The sequence below is a fragment of the Sylvia atricapilla genome, chromosome 1, assembly GCF_009819655.1.
Source record: "Sylvia atricapilla isolate bSylAtr1 chromosome 1, bSylAtr1.pri, whole genome shotgun sequence".
Classification (NCBI taxonomy): domain Eukaryota; kingdom Metazoa; phylum Chordata; class Aves; order Passeriformes; family Sylviidae; genus Sylvia; species Sylvia atricapilla.
Window position 1 is genome coordinate 105,217,967 of NC_089140.1, and position 15,040 is coordinate 105,233,006.

Sequence of the window (15,040 nt, forward strand, 5' to 3'; positions counted from 1 at the left end):
TCTGGCCTCAGAGAGATGTACTGAAAATTACCTGAAACATTTCTTCTGGTCCCCATTATGAATACAGAAAACAATACCAACACACTGGCCACTGCTGCTGCTCAAGGTATCAGGTACAAAGGAATTTTTGTCTTTAGTTTGTAATTGGCTAAAACCAGAGCCTATGTCAGAACTGCTAAAAAACTCTAACAGTCAATGTGATCAACTCTAAAATGCAAACCTGAACTGTAACACAAACTTAGTACTAAGAACTTTTTCTTTTTTATGACTGCTGACACCTTCATTTCACAGCAATCACAAAATTCCAAATTACATCCCCTCCTCCCCACCTGAAAAAAATTCACACGTAGAAGACTCCCAGAGTACAAGGAGTAAAAAAACCCTTCAGATATAAGTGAAATAATTCAGTACGTGAAAATCATGTGGCAAATCCTTCCCCTACTCTCTGGTTCGCATCTGATTTGAGGAAGAGATCAGTATAAATGTTTTCCCAACTCTGTTAAATAACACTTCTGAAATAAATGTGCAGCTACAAATATCTTAATTATTTTCTTAGCAAAGCAAAAATATCCCTTAACAATGAGATAAAATAAAAGTCTGTTTTTACAAAGGAAGAGTCACTTATTTGAAACTGGAAACTGAGGCTAGGAGACAACTGGTTTATAATAAATTCCCTCATAACTCTATCTATGCAAAGTTACTGTAATTTCATAACCTATGAAATACTATACCTGCTCTCAGATTCAGAAGTTTGACTTGTAAGTGAAGTTTGCATCAACTGCATGGGAGCCAAATCTACAATTAATCAAAGAATATAACTTCATTATGAAGTTTTCAGTTGCAAAGGAAATTTGAGTTACACAAACAGTGATTTTCAAAAAAACACATTCAAAACAATTTTGCAATCTGTTCATGGACAATAAAAAATACTCAAGTTTGAGGCAGTATTTGCATGTTTCTCCAAGTATACTTAAAAAAAAAGGCATTTTTCTCCAACATTTTGACAGCAGTTCTGCAGAACAGTTGGCCAGAAGCTAAGCATGGCCATCAGTAAACTACATGGGAGTTTAAATATGTTTATGCTGACATACATATAAGTAGCTGTCTATATTTTATTAGAATCATAAATGTACAGCATGCTCTTATCTGAGGCACGTTTTACAACACTAAAGGAAAGGAAACAATCAAAAACAGCAAAAGAAGGATTTTTTTTTTTAATTCTGCAGCAGAAATTAAAGAGTAGTTACCCTGCAAAAGTATCCTACAATGTCAGGAAAAAGAACTCCAGCTATTTAGTAAAGCTAAAGAATAAAACTGCGCACTCAATCTAAGGTTCAGATTAAAGGATACATTAAAACAAATCCCTCACCACTAAGAGCAGAAAAAAAAATTAATGAAGAGACTGGTTAGTAATCCATTGACAGTACTTGTTATTTAAATGTACTTCAGTCAAAATATTCACATCACATTCATCATAAGCTGTGACAAACTGCATTCACACACCGATAAATGAAGACTAGGTAACAAAAACAGGAGAGTGATTACTCAGTAATTTGGTTAAAATCAAGAAGAAAAATTTAGAAGAAAGAAATGCAGACATTTATTCAAAGGAAACAGAGCAGAGAATTAACAAAAACCAAGCCAAGACAAGAAACCAACTGAAATATGGAAGTTTTACTGCTTTATTACATGGAAAATGAAAGAATTTGGTTGGGTTTCCCGTCCTTAATCTCCATAGCCCAGGGAAGAAAGTACATTTCAATGCTACTCAAGTGGCCCTGGGTGCGACACAAAGCAATATAAAACCCCATGGTCAATGGTTCCAACTCCCCAAGTTTAGTTCTGTGCCAGCTGTGCCTTACTCTGTGAAACATTCCTCTGAAGGGGAGACTTATCCTTCCCACAGAAATCATCAAAACAAGTGATAAATCAGTAGTAGACAGTTACCTTGAGGTTCACTTTCTCTGGGTTCTTTTTTTAATTGTTTTGGTGGTCTAGGAGCTGTAACACACTTTACAGGAGAACTTTCTGGACTGGATTCCAAATGCAATCGAAAGTTCTAAGCAAAACAGAAAAAATTAAATTAAAAAATGTCCAAATCATTCAATGTCTTTAACCTACTGACAAAACCACTAACTGAACTAAGTATTAACATTTTGAATACAGCATCAGTTTTATGTTAATTTAAGCAGACAAAATGCAACTGATTAGCTAGTCCATATTGAAGTTTGTGGTATTAATTTTGAAAAAAATTTTTTTCATTTTATATATAAGCTTGTAAACTATTTCCTATAGAACACAGTGGTCCTTAAAATCCTAAATTTTACTAGAAACTCATTCAGACAAGGAAATGAGAGGAAAACAAGTATTCTAATACACCTTTGCAAAACAAAACAGCTATGGAAGCTGAAGCCATGAAGAAGTGTCCATACGAATCCATTCAATGTCTAGCTCCAGCACAAAATTTTATTGATCAACATTCAGTTACCAAGAGACTCTAGGAGGGTGCAATCAATTAATTTTCCAGCTTACTATCACCCATCTATGTCAACATAGCAATAAATCTCTAATATATTTGAAAATTTTAACGTTCCTGTAAAGAAAGTCATTGTTAAAACAATTCTGAGCCTGGGATTCTCAGAAAACAGAATAGGTTTAGAACACCCTCCCACTATACACCATAATTAAAAGAACTTACCTCATCTGGTCTTGGCTCACATAAACGTTTTGTCAAGTTAGGCAACAAACCATTTTCTGCACCTTTCCTTGTGGGCTGTTTTGTTTCTAATGTCACTTCTTTAGCTTCAGCTCGTTCAGACGAAGGATCTGATTTCTCCTGTGCACAAGTTGTACTTTCATTCTCAAAGAGTCTTGCTGACAGCTTGCCTTGCGCCTTTGAAAGCTCTGCTTCTGCAGCCATTTGACTCGCCTCTGAAACTTCAGGGAAATCTTTTAAAAAGGGAAGCTTGGCGACATTTGGAGAATTTGAGTTACTTTGCTTCACATTACTAGCTTTCAGCAATTTAATTTTGGTCCATTTAGAGTTTTTGTTTGAGGAGTTATTTCTACCATTCAGAGTGCATTTGACAGGCATTGCTTTTTTGCTAGGGAAAAACCGTTTGCACTGAGGACTTTGACTGGGTTCTTTCTGAGTAGGCATTTCACTTTGCTGTAACTGTGTGTCATTGTGCTTTTCTTCTGCTTTGCTATCCTCTGCACTAGGGGAATCTTTTTTCACTTCTACTGTATCTGACTCAATCTCACCTGCAATTTCTTCACAAAGTTCAAGGATGCTCACCCTTTTGGATTTTCCATCATTCTCTGGTTGATCAGCTGCATTTGTCTCACTTACAGATGGCTGTGAAGTGTTTTTTGGTTTTGCACTGGGTTTTATGTTCAGATGAGTTTGCTGCTTTTCCTTAGATGCTGCACAATTTGGCTTAAGAGAATTGGTTTCCACTTTCTTTGTGTTGCTAGAGTTAGGAGACACAGGGCCCACTGGGTCTTTCTTGACTTCCCCAAGACTATCATCAGGACACGATGAAGATCCTTGAAGATTGTGTTGAAAGCTACTGGAATTATCCTTTTTACTGTCCGCTTTACACTTTTTCTCCTTCAGAGAGCTGGTCACTTCTACATGTATTTCTTTATCCTTGTTTGTATTGTTCGGCTTGATCTTTGTGTTTTTCTGTTCCGTTTTCCCTCCAGCAGATTTCAGTGGTTTTGCTGCAATGCTGCGAGTGTGTTTTTTTGCCTGGCTACTGTGCTTAACTTCCAAAACTTTTTCTTCTTTAACTTCTCTGCTGCGCAGGGATCTTGCTGGAACATGCACATGCGTTAACTGCTGCAGTCTCTGTGATCTCCTTGTTACTGGCTCGTTTGGCGCAATTAAGCATTTTGACTTAGGAATTTCTTGCATTGGTTTTTTCTGGCATACCTCCTTATTTTTTGAAGATTTAGGCTGCTGCTGCTGGACTGTTTTGCCAGATATTGTTTTATTATTTGAGTTGAGTGCTGAAGATCTTGTAGTCATGCGTGTTCCTACTTCAGGTTCATTGGTGTTATCACTGAAAGATTCAAATATTTTTTTCAGCATCCAGAAAGTAGAATCTGTTGTAAGATTCTTTTCATTCCTCCTCTGCTTCTTTCTTTTCTTTTTTAAAACACTAGATCTTACACTCTCAATATTTTTGGAAGAATTATTCCAAAAAGGTGTTTACTTCCACCTAGTTACTCTTAAGTGTTGTATGTAATATTTTATACGCAGGGCAAGACTGAACTACAAACCACAGATTAATGCTTTGTGACATCTCTAGCAGTTTTTAATCACTGATGTTTGTGACTTTCAAATGAAGTGTAAGATATATATATACACATATAATATTAGATTTATTTTTGCTTCAGAAACCTTTTTGAAGGTGGTCTTTCTGAATTTCAAGGCACTTAGATGGTTTCAGAGAAAAGCCATGTAGCGGACAGCATGCATGATGATTTAAATCTGGTCTCCCTTCTAGCATTATTTAACTATTTAGCTGTATCTTTAACTCAGATACCCTCTGCTTAGATTGTTTCTGCACTAATATAGTCTACCAAGACAACACAGAATTATATATAATTTTTTTTGTCACTGACCTGTTTGGTTTGGCAGAGGTTTTGAGTAGAGTTTTCTCCTGCACTGCACACTGATTGGGCTTTGATTTATTTGAGCCATATTTTGTATCCAACACCTCTTTTTCCTTTTTTGACAAAGCCGGTTTGCTGTTCTTGTCCAGCTTTGGACGTTTAGCAGAAGGCTCTACTAACGTAGATTTCCTTTTCTGAGCTGCCATTTCTGTAAAAAACCAAACCATTCAGCTTTTAGGCTCTTTGTCAAATATCGTAATTTTTCACTTTCACACATTCACTTTTTCTTTTACAGCCAGATCATGCTGTGATCAAAAAGAAAATCATTAAAGCAATCTCAAATCAAATGACACTCATTTTACTTACAGGTTTTTACAAGAGGCAATCGATGCTCAGGCCAAAGTAACTTATCAAGGTGTGACAAGAGCATTCCTTATGCATATGCTTACAAACAGGATGTTTCATGCCACCTATGAAGAACAGAAAATGTTCATGCAGTAAACACCTCATAACTCCCTACTCAAGACTCTGAATTCCCACCCTCTTCCATCCCCTCAAACAATGCTTAGCTTTAGAGTTTCATTGATAAGGAGCTAAAAAAAAAAAACAAACAAACAAACCAACAACCAACCAAGAAACAACAGAAAAATTTTGTTTTTTATTTCCATATCCAAAAATTTTTGCCACTTTGCTGTCTCACTTTTACCTTTTGAAAGGTGGCAAGCAATAGTTCAATTCAAAAGGAAGTTTCTCAGCTTTTCACCTTTTTCCAGAAAACAGTGTGCTGCTCTCTTTCAGAGCTGGCAAAAAACATGGGACTACTGTCAATCCTGTACTTCACAGCAACAGAGAATAAATCCATTAGACTCCGTTATCAAGTTTTGTGGCTGCTACAACAGAACTTCACAAACATCAGCAACCTACAACATTATTCCTTCTAATAATCACTTAAGCCACAGATCAGAGATGGGAAGCCTAGAAAGCAGCATTATTAGAGACATTTGCCTTGGGCAGTTAAAGACAATGTCTTCATGAGAACTGAAATGATGTTAATGATGCAGAAGTTACTCTGCATAAGAGTCTGAAAGCTAACAGAGATTCTTGATAAAAAAATCTTCACAGATTTGGCTGATCACCCCTTTCATACACACTTCTGACTTGTGAAACTTTTCAGTTCCCTTATTAAAGACACCATTATTGTATTACAGCAAAGATAATAATAATCAATAAAGTCTTACTAATAACTTTATTAAAATCAAGTTTACTGGAAGATTCAGTGGTCAGAACTTCCACATTACCTTTTTCAATCAAGAATTACCTATTAATTTTTGTAACTGACAGACTTACAGATTACATATAGATTTCTATAAAACTATACTGCTTTTCAAACCTTAACTGACTTGATGTTAAGTATGACGCATTTTTGTGGTCAAAAAGGAACAAGTCATTGGTTCATTACAACCAAAGTATGACTCCTAATATTGACACGTGAATGTCTTCCCCTAACAATTTCAAAGATACTTATGTTCAGCCCCTTTTAATAATTGATGATTACAAAAAAGGAAAAAGTAAACAACTGTATTTTGTCTTTTCTTCATACTTTATATTGTCGTTATTTTCATTTATCCACTTACGAAAGCATTTCTAACCATGCAAAACTGGTAATTTTGTTAAAAAGCTGATTAAAAACTCAAGATTCCAGACACCAGGGATATCTTCTGACCTTCTCCTTTAAAGAAGATACACGATAAATAACCCATATTTGAGGTACATTTTTTTAATTCTACCCAGGGAAGAAATCTCTAAAAGCACTTTTTGTGTAGCTATTTTCATGTCTCTCCCTAAGGAGCAGGTAATACAATTGGCGTGCCTACATTCTAATAGCTCATGAGCTCCATGACACCTCACAAGCCTCTGGGTTTCCACCAGTTAAAGAAAACTCGTCAGAGATGCAGTGTGGTCACTCATCCTGAAAATAACAGCCCTAGTTGCTGATTTGGTCTTTGGTCTCTTAAGAGCACAACACCGACCCTGAGAATTTGAGAATACCGTGACACACACTGTATACACCTGGATCTTCTCTGGTTTTTTTCCAGACATGACATGGCACACTCGGAGGAGACTTTCAAGTACAAAACAGAAAGCACAAAACTCCCCTCGCTGGCACTCCTCAGGCAACTAAAAAATACACTCTTCCTCCCACAGAGTTCTTGAACAGTAATTTCTTTCCTACTAATACTTTGTACAGCAGAGCAAAGTCTTTTCCAGACATTCCAGAACTGGCAGTCTCTGCCCCGGAGAAGTCACTCTCTAGTAAAAGCCGGATTATGGAAAGCAGGGAAGACATAAGAATTGCAAGAACAAACTAGAACACGAGCAAAGGTTTGGTGCAAGAAGTACAGGGGGGGAAAAAAACCCGAAAACAAAACAGACCAAACAAAAACCTCACACCCAAAAACCCCAAACCAACAAAAGAACAAAAAAGAGAAACGCGAGCCCCACAGCTTCCAGCCCTTAGAGCACGGGCTGAGGCTGGCCGCGCACCAGATGGGCAGGGCGCGGGGGGCTCGAACCCGAGCCGTCCCGGCTGAGGGCCACGGCAGCGCCGGGCAGCCCCACGGCACAACCCGAGGGGAGGGAAGGGAAGGGAAGGGAAGGCCTCTAGTCGTGGCCCGGTGTCAGCCCCCCCAGCGCCCCGCGGTGACAGCCCTCCCGGGGCAGGGCCTGCCGGAGGGATCCCGCTCCCGGCCGGGAGCTCCCGCGGCCAGAGCCGCCGGGGGCAGGGCGGACGTGCCGGGATGAGGCCGGGCACCGCCACGGCTCCCGCTGGCGACAGGGCACGGCCGGCCCGCTCCCCCCGCGACCGCGGCGGGCAGGCCCGGGGAGGAGCCGCCGCCGGGCTCTCGGCCCCGGGCGGGGGCGCGGGGGGCAGCGGGCACGGGGCAGCCGGGGACGACGGGACCCCGCGGAACACGGGCGGGGCGAGGGGAGCGTGGGGGAGAGCAAGTTCGTCAGTGCCCCCCCCGGTCTGCCGCCGGCACCTTACCTCGCGAGGGTGTCAGCGACGTGCCGGCGCTGGCGGAGGCGGCGAGCCCGAGCCTCGAACCCGCCCACAGCCGGGCACCGCCGCGGCGCCGCCCCGTCCCGCCCGCCCCGCCGCCGGCCCAGCCTCCCCCGGCGGGGACGGGACATCTTCCGGCGGGAGTCGGAACCGGGAGGGCGGGAAGCGCCGCGCTGTGCGCATGCGCAGCGCCCGTGTAGGGGAGGGCGGCCGCCGTAGGGGAGTGTTGAGTAAGGAATTCAGGGACGGTACTAATTAAAACACGCATCTAAGGACTGCAGGGTACTTACAAGAGCGTGCATTGACAGGACAAGGGGAATGGCTTCAAAATCAGACAGGGTAGGTTTAGGTTAGGTATTGGGAAGAAATTCTTTATTGCGAGTGGATGAGGTATTGGGACAGGTTTGCCCAGAGAAGCTGTGGATGTCTCATCCCTGGAAGTGCTCAAGGCCAGGCTGGATGGAGCCCTGAGTAACCCGGTCTAGTAGGAGGTGTCCCTTGCCTACGGCAAGGGGGTTGGAGCCAGGCGATCTTTAAGTTCCCCTTCTGGCGGCGATGTCTCGGGGGCTCGGCGCCCGGGTGGGTTGTCCGAGCCAAATCTTTTGCCAAAAACAAGGGGGGAAAGCAGCGCCACGTTCCGTGGAGCCAGTGGGGCCGAAGTGACTGCGGTGGCGGCCCACAGTGTCGATGGCTGACACCTCACGGCTGGCAGCCGCAGTAAAATGACAAGAGTCGACCGAAGAGTCACCTGAAAGGGGGCCTCTTCAGGGTGTATAAATATCCAAAAGGAGGGTGTCAAGAGGATGGAGCCAGGCTCTCCTCGGTGGTTCTAAGCAGTAGGACAAGAGGCAACGGGCAGAAACTGATGCACAAGAAGCTCCAAATAAACATGAGGAAGTGTGGGTGACTGTGGACTGGGACCGATTGCCCAGAGAGGTTGTGCAGTCTCCCTCACGGGAGATATTCAAGAACCATCTGGGCACAATTCCATGCCGTGTGCTCTAGGATGACCCTACTTGGGCAGGAACATTGGACCAGATGACCCTCTCTGCTCCTTTCCAACCTGATTCTGTGTTTCTGTGATTCTCTGAGTCCCCCCAAGTTCCTGGTGGTATTACAGCAGATGTGCTTGCAGCAGCGTTTCCTTAGTGTTTGCGGGCCCCTTCTCACAGTTCTGTCTGCAGACGCCTTTGAAATACATTACTCAGCTGCTGCTGCTCAGCTGTGCAGGTGCGCAGACAGCTGCCAGCTCCCTTGGGTACGGGCGGGTCACGGTGTCGGTGTAAATCACTTGGGTGTAAAGCAAGATGGACGCTTGTCTGTGGCTGAGATTCAAGAGGATTCTTGGGTGTGTCTTGGTCCTATGCCGTGTCCTCTCCTCTCTCCAGAGCACCAAGTTCACTCAGCGAGCTACCTTTTTGAGTCCATTTGTCCAACTTGTTTTGCTTTCCTAAGTTCAGCAATTACTCTGAAGGTGCCAGCTAGCTCTTTTGTTCTGTGTATTCTGCACAGTGTTTCACAACTCACTCTATAGCATAACCACCTATTTGTGATTTTTGCCATGGTCTGGGATATTTCAGTCCTTGCTACACTTGTAAAGTGTTTATACCTCAGCTAACTTTGTCATGGCTTCTTTGCCTCAGGATATTTATGTGTCTGAGCCTGTTGTCTACACTTCTCTACAAGTAAGAGAAGTTCTGAAGAAAAAGCTGAAGATCTGACATCCACACCACTGAGGTGGCAGTCCAGACCAGCTTTTGTCACTATGGGTGCAGCGACAGCTGGAGTTTGAATATATTGAGTCTCTTCTGGGGGTGTAACTATGAGTTTGGTTTCCTTTGAAAGGAATCCATTATGCACACTCCAAGATCCTGGGTGGTAAGTGGGAGTGATCAGAGGATTCCCTTCAAAAGTGAGCTGCTGACCCTAACTAGAATACTGATGCAGAGGTACCTCATGCAGATCTAGTGTGCTCCATCCATATTATTTTCCTAGGAGTAACATGAAGTAGGTCCTACCTGAAATGCATGTAAGCGTATCAAGATCTTTTACAATTTCTGGTTACAGTTCACTGTTCCAAAGGAGACCACAGAAGTATTTTAGTATTTGGTTCTGTAAATATTAATTTGTTAATGCTTGAGCTATTTTAAAAGGGGTTATATTTGGTTTTATAATAACTTTCTTAGGTCTGTTTTATAATCTTCAAAATATTTTCGTGATTTCTATTGTTATCACATTTATGGGATTAATTGTAGGAAATTGCTGTCAAGTTTCTGACTAGCATAAATTTGTTTGTATAAATATGAAATTCACCTGGAGATACTGTTTTGCCTGTAAAGTTTTCTGTCTCTTTGTTAACTGGAACAAGGAACTGCCTTCCTTGATAAGTCCTCTTTCCGGACACACTTCATTGAAGCACAGTTTGTACTGGACAAATGGGAATTTTCAGCAGCTGTAGTTTTTTTTTTTAAAAGCTGATAGGAGGAGATGTTATTTATAACTCCCTGTAGCAGCTCCTCTTTAATGCATGATAATCTGCTGTGACTTTACAATGAAAGCAGCAACATGTGGTCTGCTCTCCTTCAGTAACCAACAGAATATTTTCCAGATGAAGGATATTTAAATCACTAGGCTGCGTGTAAATTTCCTGAAGGATGATAAAAGCATTTCTTCAAGTTATCTTTATAAATTTAAGATTAGGTTTCCCATGTCTCTTTCTTAGGAACATGAAGCAAGTAAACCTAAATTTTCTTATATCCTTCCATGAAATAGTAATTTGCTGTACAGCAGGGAAAGAGTAAAGTAGCAGGCATTCTTATAAAGTATTAAATTCCAAAATTTGGAAAAAGTTAGTCCACGGGATAGAATAGTAATTTTCCAGTTTTCCACAGAAGGTGGCAGCATTCTGAAGCACTGATGTCAGTGTGAACTTGCTAGCGAATGTCATAGTTGAAAGAACACAAACTTTACAGAAATTTATTCTCCTTGGAAGCTGTGGTGAATATAAACAGGGGTGTTTGGGCATGAATTGTTGTTGAACTGGGGAACCTGGGGAGGGAGGAGAAACTACATTCACATAGGTGAGTAGGACATATGAGTAGGACAAATTTAACCCCAAGAGGATTTTTTGTTAATTTAGCCATGTTTATTTACCAGTGCAGTAATACTGCTGGAGTGCCTCTTGTCTGCAGCTAAGTGAAAAATTACTTGCTTCTAGGTTATGCCTTTTTTCATGGAATAATTCAGCGATAATGGATCAGTCCACTAATTGCAGAGAATGTCCTGTTGGGCTACAGCTTTGGGAGATGACTGTCACCAGAGAGGGGAAGCTTCTATTATTTTCTCCACTTCCTTTGCCCACTCCCAGCAGTGTTCTCCAGCTCTTCACCATGCCAGCCTCCGTCTAGGACCTGAGAGACCCCCATAGACAAGCAAATTTAACCTCCTGAGCTAGCAGTTAAAAAACCCCAGTGGAAAAACTGAATCATATTGTACCAGACTAAGAAAGGCTGTATGACTGGAATCAGGATAAGAAAAGACAGGGGAGGAGGAAGCGCGAGCCTTCCCCTTTTGGCATGAGAGAGCTGTTAACATTGACAGCTGCTTGTGAAATCGCAGCCTTAGGGCGGACTACATAGTTACAGCATTGAGCTCTTGATCGCAGGATCCCAGCGGTCCTGCCAGCACGCAGATTTTACAGCCCCCTTTGACATGCAAACACACTCCCAGGCTGCCCTGCTGTTTATCAGACATCTCGTCTGACCAAGGAAGTGGTGACAGACAACCAAAAGGCAGGAGCTGCTTAACCTTTCACCGGTAATTAACCTTCCAAGCACCGCTCGCGCCTCAGAATGCCTCAGACAGGTGAGGTAAGGCCACAGAGGAAGCTCATTTAAACCAGTGGCTTTCTAATCACTGCACATAGAGAGCATTTATGGAACTGGAGGAGCAACTGAAATAGCACAGGGCTTCGATTTTCCTCCCTTTAGCAGATTCAAAAAGTCTCTCTATCCTAGGAGGAAGGGAGAAGCTGATTTTTGCATCTCCAGTAGAAGGAATGAGACAGGAAAATTGGATCCTTCAGAGGAAGAGACGTTTGCCCATGAAGAACCACTGTATGCTCGGCAGATTTTTCCTTTCCTTCTGTTGGAATGAAAATTAAACAACAACCCAAACCCAAAAAGCGGCTGATATATTCCACAGCAGATTGGCTGCAGCAGTAGTTAGTAGGGAGACCCAGCATATATTGCTGAAGGTCAGTGGCAAGTCCCCAGGGTGAGTCTCCTGGGCTTTTTTATACCTTCCTTTCTTATTAATTACCTTGAGCATTCCAAGGCTTTTTTTAACCAGCTGGCATGCTGGGATGAGAACCCAAATTAGTGGCACAGGTTGAAGTGTGCCCATGTGTTACAGCAACTCGATGACTCAGGGAACAAATGTTTCCTTTTTTTTTTCCTCAGGGTGATGATGCACTGAGCTGAAGCGACCCGGGGAGAAGCAGAGTGCAGGGCTAAAAGTCTTCATCCTGGCAGGTGTGAGTCACTGGCATAAGCCACGTAACTACAGGAGCTGTAGGTGAAAGAGGCCGTTCTCTGAAATTCCTGTACAGATAGCACGTGGGACAACAGGGATTGGAGAATGCCCTTGCCTGCTGGAAGCTAAAATGCTTTACAGGGCAATTAGCTGAAAAGGCGGGGCCGTGTTCGAAATGGCGGGAGGCAGAATTTGAATAGTTGGTTTTGGTATTTTTCTTTTTGCAGGGGGGCAGGAAAAAAAAAATTGGGCTGGGACTTGTCCACTTTGCTTGCATGCTGCATGTAAGTTGTTTGGTTTGGGTTTTTTCAGGGGAAGAGGGGAACAGGAAAAGGACTGCAGATGGTTACATCTGGAGGGAAGGCTGGTACAGTTAGCTTACAGAGATTTGCATCTGGGACAGAGAGTGGGTATATGTGTGAGTGGTACACAGGGGTCCAGACCATTCCAGAAAAAGGGGAGGAGGCTGTTGTCTGAAACATTTGGGAACTGCTGAGATAAAGTAAGCTGTTCCATTCTGTTGATTTGAAGGGCTCAACCAGTTGACTGTTAGATCTCAGCTGGAAATTCCAACTTGCAGCATGGAGAAGGTAAGGAGGAGCTTCCTGAACCACATCTGAGGAGCAATTTTTGAATGTGGATCCCTTTTCCAATCTCTGTAATGGTGAGTCTAGGCCTTGGGGTGACTGCACTCTGCAACAGTCACTGATTTGGTGTGACACTCAGTGCTACTTTGACAGGACCATGCTGACCTGCCTGGAGTCACTTACGCTTTATTGGCATTTTCTTGACACCAGCTCCTGTGGAGTTGTAGACTCTCATCCACAGCCCTTGCTGCTAAGTACTTTAAATGGTTTTTATGCTGTTATGTGTCTTGGTATCTAAAAAGTGCATTAATTCTTCAGTGTGAAATGTATTCCATGGATTAGTTTTTCTGTATTCAAAGAACCATATTTGCCTATTGGAAATTTTCAGGTTTTTAAAGTATATATATTTTTTTTTCCAGGAATGGATGTAAAAAATTACACCTTAAACTCTTGGTTTTTTATGATCTGCTGCTAAGACAGCTGAGGCCACAAGTGGCTCTTGGGTGACTAAAGTCCTCACAGAGGAAAAAGAACTGTACTGTGCATTGACTTCAAGGGAAAAATGAGAAGAGGTGGATGTTCTGGAGCATGTATATGATATGTTCTGTCTTGGTCAGGAGGGTTGAACTAGATAATCTCTATAGAACCCCACCAAATTCAGATACTTTGGGATTCTGAACTAGGAAGAAAGGTTTTTTTAAGAGGTAGGTGTCTGCAGTGTTTGTGGTGTGGAATTTCATTTTTGTTCTACTCCATCTTTCCAGTAATGAGTACATTGAGAACTAACAACTTTCTCCCACCGTCAGCATTACATATCCCTGTGGATGCCTGGATACTCAGATCACATGAAAAGCCAAATAAAGACCCTGTGAATTCACACTGTTTTGAATAGAGGGCACATTGTGGACTTTGGCTTACTTATAAAACTGTGTGTGAGGTACAAGAATGTTTATGGCACTTGTTTCTAGTTTGTGTAGACCCTGTAAGATCTGAGGTGTCTGCATTTTTTTGTTTCAGAAAATCTGACTGGGAAAGCTTCAAGATACTCATATTAAAATTTGATTGTTACCACCTTGCACACTGTGCTTTTCCCTGATGGAGTATAAGGACACTGTACATCTGGGGGGGAACACCAGCTTTACAGATTTTTGATGTACTTGTAAAGATAAATGTCTCATGGGATCTCTGTAGGGATCATACCTAAATTAAGACAGTGCAGAGACAGAAATTCTGGCATTAATCATATTACTTTTATTTGAACGGTAAGGTGTGATTTAATGGAAGTGGTTTTATTTTTATTAATACTTGATGCTGAATTTTGAACAGTACTGTACCTAAACAATTTTACAAACATAACACTAAATATACTGTTTATTGCTCATTGTTTTTGCATGGACATAAAACCTGGAGATGAATACAAGAATAAATAAGGCACCCTACTAATATGCTATTTTTCTGTACTGTAGTAGCATGCACAAAATTTCATTTTGCTTCTGCAAGTCACTTTCCTCATTTTTCTTATTAGAGAAAAAATGAGAGTTCATTATTCAGGCAAGTTCATTATTCAAACACAATGAGTGTTTGAAAAGTCAAAACTTGAAAGCACTTTTTAATTTTCTTAATTCAACCGTCTACCTTACAAAACAGCTCTCGTATACCATGTCCCAATTTCTTTTTCTAAAGACAAAAAGTATTTTTGTTCTTCCTTTGCTGTTACTAGGAAACATGCCTTGCAAGAGGAGTGTTCACGTACTGCTTGAGACAAAAGACCTGACTTGCTTTTTTTAGCTGCATTTTCTTCTTGTACTGACCCTGCTCAAAAGATAAAAATAAAAATGCAGAGGCATCTTTCCTGACTTCTTGTAAGTGGCTGGGCCCATATCAGTGATCAGCAAAAGATGGGAGCTCCACAGATGCTGCATAAGGGCCTGCTTTAAACTTCAATATGCCCTAAATTAGGGCTTCCCATCAGTTTCAGAATATATTCTGTTCCAACAGTCCTCTCTCCTCCAAGGCCCACACTGGCTGTCTCTGTGTCAGGGCTCAGGAGAACAGCGATGCCTCGGCCACCTCACAGCTCATAAGCCACTAGGGCAGAAGTCAGTTTGCAGTGGCTTCAGTGATTTGACAACCTACTGCCAAAATGGTGACAAATGATCAAATATACAAACCAGAGGCACGACTCTGACCTCCATCCCAACTTTCTCCAGTTTGTTCCATTCTTTTCAGAAATTAT

The 15,040-nt window shown here is 42.0% G+C and overlaps 1 protein-coding gene across 2 annotated transcripts in view; it reads right to left on the reverse strand.

Moving 5' to 3' along the window:
- The window catches only part of ESCO1 (establishment of sister chromatid cohesion N-acetyltransferase 1), a 33,247-nt gene extending 25,495 nt beyond the window's left edge, over positions 1-7,752 (reverse strand). For both annotated transcript variants that reach the window (XM_066329678.1, XM_066329686.1), the window contains exons 1-6: positions 7,670-7,752; positions 4,990-5,093; positions 4,633-4,831; positions 2,699-4,067; positions 1,948-2,059; positions 732-795 (exon numbers count right to left, since the gene is read on the reverse strand). In XM_066329678.1, coding sequence (XP_066185775.1) covers positions 732-795; positions 1,948-2,059; positions 2,699-4,067; positions 4,633-4,829 — 1,742 coding nt within the window. In that variant the 5' untranslated portion in view covers positions 4,830-4,831; positions 4,990-5,093; positions 7,670-7,752. The remainder of the gene's footprint in view (positions 1-731; positions 796-1,947; positions 2,060-2,698; positions 4,068-4,632; positions 4,832-4,989; positions 5,094-7,669) is intronic.
- Between the last annotated feature and the right edge of the window lie 7,288 nt (positions 7,753-15,040).